Source organism: Microplitis demolitor, chromosome 10 (assembly GCF_026212275.2).
Source record: "Microplitis demolitor isolate Queensland-Clemson2020A chromosome 10, iyMicDemo2.1a, whole genome shotgun sequence".
Taxonomy (NCBI): Eukaryota; Metazoa; Arthropoda; class Insecta; order Hymenoptera; family Braconidae; genus Microplitis; species Microplitis demolitor.
The window spans coordinates 8,271,775-8,281,513 of NC_068554.1; the positions used below are offsets into that span (position 1 = coordinate 8,271,775).

At 33.5% G+C, this 9,739-nt stretch overlaps 1 protein-coding gene across 1 annotated transcript; it reads right to left on the minus strand.

The window, feature by feature from the left end:
- Nucleotides 1-5,628: 5,628 nt before the first annotated feature.
- Nucleotides 5,629-6,573, minus strand: LOC106693502 (uncharacterized). Its single transcript, XM_014441408.1, has one exon. The coding sequence runs from the start codon at nt 6,571-6,573 to the stop codon at nt 5,629-5,631; it is 945 nt and encodes a 314-aa protein (XP_014296894.1).
- Between the last annotated feature and the right edge of the window lie 3,166 nt (nt 6,574-9,739).

The following is a 9,739-nucleotide window of genomic DNA, read 5'->3' on the forward strand; positions in this document are numbered from 1 at the left end:
TCGGTCTCCCGTGGGACCCGTCGTCGTTCTTCCCCGGGAGTTTGGAGTTTCCCGACGGCCCATAACGAGTTCGCATAAGCGCTGCAAATTTAAAACAATTTGCCAAACTGTGATTCATTTGCCCACAGCATGGGCACTCTTCCCGGTCTTTCTCGGGTTTTCTTTCGTTACCGCGAAGTTTGTTTTTATTACCGTCATTACGGTTTCTCCGGTCAACGTTATTGTATTTGTTATTAAATTTACCATTACTGTTGTTACTCAATCCTTTCTTCTGCAAGCAATCTCTTTCGAAACTACCGCGTTTATCACAATAGTTACATCGGAGATCTCTATTTTTTTCCACCTGGCGCTCTGGCCTAGGCGGCTTAGACCTGTCAGGTTCATTACTTTGTATATGAGCTATTGTGACCGCAACCGGAGTTTGAAAACGCTTCGCGTTGTCTTCCTGATTTTTAAACGCGGCTATCGACGACGCGTGTGTTTGCTCCAACGTATCGTGTGGCTTGAGTAAACACTGAACTTGCAGTAGAGGTGGAATGCCATTAAGAAAAGCTGAAATCGCATCTTTTTCAATTTTTATTTTTTCTGCTTCTAGAAGCGTACCCCTTTCAGTTGTTTCCGCGTGAAGTATATCGCGATAAATTGTACGAGCACGGTTTACATAAGAAACCATATTTTCTTTGGGTCGCATGATGATATTTTCTAGCTCGGCCTTGCATTGGTTCGCAGATCGGTGACGGTCAAAGACAGTGCGAAGAAGATTTTCGAACTCCTTCATATTGCTGTATTCCATGTTTTCAACTGCGATCCGAGCGTCGCCTTTAAATTTTTGCCGAACAAGTGTCAAAAACATAAATTCGGCACTCGGTGCTAGCATGGAACAAGCTCGACTACACGATCTTATAAAATCTGAAACTGCGGCGCTAGTACCGTCAAAGGTAGGCACATACGATAACGCGTCCTTGATTGTTATGTTCGCATTGCAGGCGAGTTCGTCCGGCCCACTGCGTCTTAACTGCGACATTTCCTCTTTGAGTTCTTGGATAACGCTTGGTGTTTTAGTCATGGCGGCCGTTTTCATTTGCTTAAGCTCCGAAGCCCAGCTTTATAATAATTTAGAGTCATTTCGCATCTCTTTTTCCTGAGTAGCTACCGCGTTTTCTCTCTCAACCAGATCACGTTCCCGTTTATCCAGTTTTTCTCGGATCTCCGTTAACTCACGCCCCCGGTTAGCTAACGTAGCTTCGCGTTTGTTTAATCGCTCCGTTTGAATTATTTTAGCCTGCTCAAGAAGCTGACTAGATTCTGCTTCACGCTCTTTCAATTCTTGTAACCTGCGTTCAAACTCGACCTTGAGCTCATTGGGTTCACCCTGATTTACTAACTCACGCGACTTCAACTCAAGTTCACGTTATCCGAAAGAAATTTCTAATTTCCGTAATTCTGCTTCGATATCGCGCAGTTTCGTCTCTTTTTCGATACTTGCCTGGTCTCGCTCCGAAAGGTCACTTAATCGGTCATTAAGTAGCCGTTCCCGGGCCTCAAGATCTGCTTCCCGATCATCGTGTTTTCTACACTGTTCGTTTAATTTTTCTGACAGTTCGAGGAGTTCCTCCTCTGTCATAGGTCTACGTTTATTCATTTTGCAAAATTATTGATTGTTTGAGCTTTCTCAATTGTCGAGTCAATTATTGAATATTTATGAAATCATAAAACAAATTGTCAAAGCAATCGTAATTATTACCAAACGGTAGGAAAATAAATTAATTAATAATATTAACCTAATTTCAATTAAAAAAAAAACAATTGATTTGGAAAAAAAACGAAGTAACTATTCAACTACAAAATGATCAATTTCACACAGTTTTGCGTACACCCGATAGCTTTGGCAAATTTTTATTCTTAACCCACAATTGAGAATTCTAAACAAATCATATTAGGTTTCACACTAGTGAACGATGGACAGTAATGTTAAAGTAAGGCACTAACAATCACAAAATATTCATATGCGTTCCCGACGGCAAGAATTTATATTCATTACTGATATCATGATCCGAGAGAAGAAAGAAAAAAAAAATAAATCACTTTCGTAGGGCACCGATACGTCATTTATTTATCAATAGTAAAATAAAATAAAATTCCACGGGAAATAATATAATGATTCGAAAATCGTTCCCGTCTGTAAGAGTGGTCGCGAGTATTTATAATAATAATTTTTGTGAAAAAAAAACATTAAACACTTTTTAATACGAAAGGGAAACACTCGCGGTCACTTTTCATTGAATTTCCGTAGCAACACTTTATTAATTAAAATCAAATAATAAAATAAAGGAAACTCAACAACATCCTGGTCACAGCACCAATGTTACATTCTGGCTTATCTATTAATTAGACAGAATAATTTTAAATTGACCAGGTTGACGTCGTTAGGGTGTCAATAGACCCCAGGTGCGTCAGCTGTTGACCTTCCTTTATTTTATGCGAAAATGTTTTGATGACTTACCATGGTAGAGATTATGGGCCCCATAAGTCGGCCCAAATAATCCCTTTCTTACGTAGTTTCTTCTCCTCCGCCGGTGCGTACTCGTCCTTGCCGGTGGCCTTGAAATAGGCCTCAGAATAATACCCGTAACGAGGGTCGTGGAAAGGGATGCTCCCACTAGGCGGATGGACGGATAGAACGTCCACTGGAATCAACTTCAACCCTCACTGATACCAGTCCAGAAGACTGTGTTCTCCCTTGCTGCTTCCTCTGGACAAGACGGGCCTGGAGGGCCCGGTTCCTCCTTAAGAGCGAGTGACTCCAGCTGCTGAATAATACCACCAGAACCCGACGGGTCACGAACTTCACTCGACACGATACCAGAACTTGGTAACTTATTAACCGGTTTTGGAATGACCAACGTTACCGGATCGAGGAGGACTTCCTCGGCAACGATCTCTAGGCGGGGACGTTGGTGAACTGAACAACCAAGATCCTCGTGGATCGTTCGAATGATCCGGCGGAACTGGGCCTTTTTGCCTGACCTTCGGCTTCTCGGCATGAATTTTTGGGATGCGGAAGGGAAGTGCTTAGGCTGCCGGTATCAGCGCCCAAAACAGATGAGAGTATTAGGCTGCCGGTAGCAGCGACCAATATGAGGTATGAGATTATTAGGCTGCCGGTGACAGCGCCCAAAGTTTAAAATAAAGAGTGCGTATTTGGTAAAGTACGGATATATATTTTTGCCTTAAAGTCCGAGTGACAGGATCAAGCCAGCAGTTTTATGTAGAGTTCTTAGCTCTACTAGATCTTGTGATCGACTGCCTTGATTCTGTCCCTCCTTGGTATTATACATTATCAAAAGTGTTAACGTTGCATCTCAGGTTTCCTATGAGAGAATCGTCGTGGCCCGGGTCTCATGAGTCGTCATCTGTTTAGACTATCCGCGAGCCACGGCGACTCTCTTATCGCAAGAGATTTCCGTTACATTGTTGGTGATGAATAAAATAATATCGCCAACAAAGTAACGATTTATTAATTTATTATTTAATTATAATTCTAAGAAGTGTCGAACCGTTTATTCGCCCACCGTGGCGAATAAATAATTCGAGATTTCAAAAAAAAAATTTCCAAAAAAAATTTTATTTAAATTTAATTAGAGCCAGAACGTAACACCTGTGCTAATGGATAAGTTCAGTGAAAGTGAATTAGTTTTTCTCTTCCATAACCGGCCACACAATGATAATCTGGATGATATTATTGAATCATTATTTAGTGACGTGCCTCCTGAGAAAATTGGTAAATTTGTTAACGATATAATTTCGTTCGCAAAAAATATTGAAATTATTCAAAGTGCGCGAGAAGTTTCGTGTCCAGGCTGTGCTAAAAAAAAGACAGTTAGCAAAGAATCTATTTGAAATCAGTTAAAAATCTGCAATTTCGCATACTCGGAAAGTCATAAAAATGTCTTCTTAAGGTCCAAGGTATATAAAAATTTTTATTTTTTTAATAACTTATAGCTATAAATATTCATTTAATTATTAATTTACTTTTTTATAGACTTCACATATGTACGGATGAGTGTAACCACGAGGGCCAAATCGAGTTCGAAGACATAAGTGACGAAAGTGATATTTTCGTGGATGACGCAATTTCAAATTCATATTATTTTAGAAACGCGAATGAAGAAAAAATAAAGAATTGGCTATTCGACAGAAAGAAATCAACTTACAACTTTTTCATTGGAAAGAATTATTATTAAGCTTTGAAGATCGCAAAAATTACGAAAAAGTTTGTCATAAAATCTCATTTACATTAACTAAGTTATTGTTTAAAGCTAGCAAACAGCAATAATGGAACTAATAATTGATTTCGTGGGTTTCGAGATGTCTGACGGTAGGTTTATGGTGAGCGAACTGTGTGCTACTGATATTTGTGATGAAGTGGGTACATATGGACTTGCACGATGTGAACATTGGTTGTTTGAACCACCTTTGGATCAAGTTGATGTTGCTGTAATACAGAAAAGTGTTGATCACTGTGGACATCAAAATTCAATATCATGGATAGCTGGTTTGCTACCATATGAATTATTGAAAGAAATTCTTGAAATTATGGTCAAACGTACACGATACTTTTACGTACAAGGTGAACAGAAGAAGAAATGGCTTGAAGATCTAATTGACACTGTTGTACCAATTATTGATTTAGAAAAAATTGAATTTTTCTCACCCTATCATAAGAATGATTTCTTAAAATATCAATGTCCATACTATGCCTATTACTTGAAGAAATTGGTTACTTCATGTGCATTTCAAAACGTCCAAGAGTTCAAGAGATGGCTCTGGCATTTTTATGGAATTCAATCAACATACGAAAAGTCAGTTCAGCTCTACTATCAATTAAACAATCTACTTTGTATGGAGAATCGAGATATAGCATGCTTTGATGATACATTTATCCTTTAAAATACAGTTCTGCAAATCGATCTCGCTTGGCACAAACTACCAGAAGAATAAAAAAATAATGAAAAATTGATTGGCTATTAAAAGTGTCGGGATCTATATATTTTCCGTGATGATATTCCTGATAGCTTTGCATATCCATTTAGAAAAGATTGCTCTAACTGTATTTTTTAGGTTAAGGAAAATATCTATACTCTATTGTGTATTTGAGTTTATGTAAGACCAAAATGTATATTTTTAGATTAAGAAAAATATCTATATTCCATTATGTATTTAAGGTTATGTTAGACTAAAATGTGTATTTTTAGGTTAAGAAAAATATCTTGTTTATAATGTATTTAAGGTTATGTAAGACTTGAATGTATATTTTAGGTTAAGAAAAATATTTGAGATTATGTGAAATAAAAAAATATTTAAGGTTATGTAAAACTTAAATGTATATTTTAGGTTAGAATTAATAAAAAACAATGTATATCAATATAATAAAAGGTTATTCATTTATAAATGTAAGTTTTTTAATTACTACAGGTTCAATAATTATATTTAATTTATTAATTTTTTGTTTAAATCGTTCTCGATCTCTTGCTGCTTGTTCCCATTCACCGCTTCTTGCTTGCTCGTGTGCAAATATCCATGCATACATGTAATGTATGGTTGGCGTTGGATTAAATTTAACAGTCTTCATATTAGTTTTCGTCCAATGCTGCTCATAGGATTATACTCGACTATGCGATCATGTATAATGAGACAATAAGCTGATATCTGCGCGGGAAATTGATTTGTAGATTCAAATTCTAGACGAATGTCTACTGGTCCAGAATTTATCGATTCGTTTTGTTTCGAGCGATCAATAACATACAGTGGTGCTTGTTCCAAAAATTTCTTCTTCGTTAGCAGTGGCTCAGGTTCTTTGTTGTAGTATGAAATTCGGAAATTTATATACATGACATACAACAGAGCATATTGATTGTTTGCAATGTTGAGGTTTAAATTCTTATAAGGATAACTCTGAGAGTTTAAAAATAATTTTATATCTCTGATGTTGCAGTAATCAAATACGTTGGGATTTTTAGTAGTATCATTTTTTCTTGCTGTTTGAAATCCAAGGATTACAAAACGTGGTTTCTTGAGCTGCGTAGATGTTTTGACACCCCAAATGTGCTTCGAAGTATTAGGTAATAGTGGATATTCGTAGAGCTCCCAAGCCCGGAAACTGATTGAGATAGCTGTATCACTTGTGATATAATTCAAAGCTTCAATTTTTTGTTTATCAGCCATAGTCACATATGGTACAATCCACTCGATTTTTTGCTGCGTAATTTTAACAGCTTCAGCATGAGCTCCAACAGCAGGTGTGGCCACAATGTTTGCATTCAAATCGGAATTCAATCTTATTAAAATCAATTCATGCTTTGCATTGACGATAACTTTATGGAAATCTTCAGCAAATCCAAGCAAATGACTCAGTGGTATAGATACATCAAAGTAGCCATTGCCATTGTGTAATTTGTTGACAGCTTCATCTATAATCCAGCCTGAATTTTCTTGTGTATTTTGTTGAACTGGACTCAGTGACGTGTATCCCTTCATGAGACTTGTGATCCCGACATTTTTATTACGATCCATCTCAACATCATTGAGCTTTTAGCGTATTTCTTCAAACATATGACATACTGTGATGTTTACCATGTGAGTAGTTGCACTTACAGCTGTACCATCAGAATTTTCCTTACAAATGCAGTGTCCCTTACGACCTTCAACCCATTTTGGAAACACTCTGAAATCATAGTCAGAATGTGAACATTCTAAATCCAGTATGTTTCCAGAGTAGTTTTGTGCCCTTTTTTCAGAGTGAAACCAAAGTGTTTTCAGAATGGACCCCAAGTGAGTCCAGAATGATATCAAATTTTTTTCAAAATGGGCTCAAAATGAGTGCAGGATGAAATCAGAGTGTTTTCAGAATGAACCCAGATTCGATGAAATTCAAATATTAAGGAATAAAAAAAAGTTGGTACTTTCTAAACACATAAATCAATAATAATCTAGAGAACAAATATTTTTATCCTGATTTTTTAATCAACTATGCTTTTGTTAATTAGTTAATTTTACTTGTTGAAAGTTTACATGAAAACCCTGATTATTTCTAAATTAAAAACTCCGGATTTTTTTTATACTTCTTGGAACTATTCTTGAAAGGCTTTAGAAAAGATTGCCGTTAGAAAAATTAAAAAATTTCGATTTTTTACTTCTTTATTAACAATCTAAAAAATTGTAAAATAAAAAACGTAAATAGAGGAATCAGTAAAATTTATTTATTTTTTTTTTGTTTTTTTTTTTTTTTTATTATTAAAAGCTACATAACAATAATTGAAAAAAAAATTTACTTGCATAGTTTAAATAATTTTTATAAATAAATGCATTGTTAATAAGATTTAATAAAATAATTAAAAAAAAAAAAAAAAAAAAAGAAAACGCTTAATGAAAATAACGATTTTTAAGAAAAAAATTGTTTCTTAAAAAAATTTTTTTATTGCTAAAGAGTGCTTTTGCTAACTAACAATTTCTTTTTTTTTACTCAATATTAATATTAAGCAACCATAATTTTTTTTAAAATCATCATTTATCATGTTCTCTTATATCAGAAAAAAAAATTTCTTCATTCATTTACTATTTGTTTCGTACGCAAACAATTTGTTATAAACAAATAAATTTTTACGCAATATATTTTTTTAAATAATAAAAACAACTATGCGTTTTTTTTTGTGGAAAAAATTTTTTTTTTATTTTTGATATGAGTTTTTAAATTATTGTACACTTGGACTTGTCGCTATCTTCCTGTTTTTCTTCATTGTTATTAAAATAACTTATTGAAGATACGACTACAAGACTTCAAGTCTTTTTTATTCTCCATTAATAATTTAACAAATTGAACTTTTAATTAGAGCTCTGAGTTAATTGCTTAATGAATTATGAATAAAAATAATTTTTATAAATACTTTGTTATAAATATAAGAAAATTGTAAATTAGCAAATTTGCTTTTTGGCAATAAAAAAAAAAATTTTATACTGAGAGAAAAAAGTGCATATTTTCAAGTAAAAATACTTGATCCAAGTATTTTAGATACTTAAATAGTTTCAAGTAAATAATTTCTTAATTCTAGTAAAAATACTTGTGGAATCTATTGATACTAAAAACTTATGCTTAGTTAAAAAAATACTAATGTTAAATAATAGAAAATTAAAATTTAGAATTTAAAATACTTGAAAGAAATGATTAAAAACATTTAATTTAGTAATTGAAATAGTCCAATTAAATAATAAAGATTCAGATCTAGTAGTTAAAATACTTAAGTATAATAATTGACTATTTTCATTCAGTATGTAAAATATCCAAATTCAAAAGGTAAACATGTATATTTAGTATTTAAAAATAGTCCGTATGGATGCTTCTTCGGAATCCTCTGCGCTGTTGGATATGCCTGAGAATCATTCCAAAAATGTACTCACGGGTATTTTCTCCTAGGGTACTTGTACTCTTTAAATAGGATATTATCCTGAGGTGAGTAGTTGACAACGTGACTTCTTACTTCTTTGAGCGGAGCTTATCACTTCTATTCTAACTGTCCAATTAGGAAAATGTTGCAGCGCTTTTCTGCGCCTAGCGGTGATTCTTGGTACTAATTTTTTCTGTTGCACTCTGCGTCTCTGCACTTTGTTATTTTCACTCACCTTATTTTTTCTCTCTCTTTATTTATTAAAATTTTTTACTTTTTGTTTTTTACACGGATTATATTTTTTGTGTTTATTTGTTTTTTTTTAATACATTTTTTTTTTTTTATAAATGTAAATGTTTTGACTCAAGCTCTTTCGATTGCCACCTCAACCATCCAAATCAATTCATTAGTTAAAAAGTTACAAAGAGTTTACACACACACACACACACACACACACACACACACACACACACACACACACACACACACACACACACACACACACACACACACACACACACACACACACACACACACACACACACACACACACACACACACACACACACACACACACACACACACACACACACATCATTCTGAAAATAGTCAGAATAGCTTCCTAAGGACCTCAAAAGTCGACATCTGATAAAAACTGATTTTTGAAAATCGGGATGAAAACAATAACTTCCCGAATTTTCGAAAATTAATAATTTTCTTAGCGGGAAATTAAAAATACTTGAAAAATTTTTTTTTTCTCTCAGAGTATGAAACGATTTTTTTTCAAAAATCGTTATTTTCATTAAGAATTTTTTTCTCAAAAAAAATTGTATTAAATCTTATTAACAATGCATTTGTTTATAACAATTATTTAAACAATGCAAGTAAAAATTTTTTAGAAATTATTGTTGTGTAGCTTTTAGCAACAAAAAAACAAAATAATCAAAAAAATAAAATTTCTTGATTGCTTTATTTACGTTTATTATTTTTCAATGCTTTAGATTTTTAATAAAGAAGTAAAAAATCAAAATTTTTTAATTTTTCTAATGGCGATCTTTTCTGAACCCTTTCAAGAATAGCTCCGAGCAGTAAAAAAAAAACCCGGGGTTTTTTGTTTAGAAATAATCAGCGTTTTTATGTAAGCTTTCAACAAGTAAAAATTAATTATTTGTTATTCAATTAGTTAATTATTTAATCTGTTTTTGATCTGTTGTTTTAAAAAACAATTGCGTTACGGGTAGACAAAACTAGATTAATTCTTGATCTTTAAAAAATTTTAGTCCTGAAAATTTGCAAGG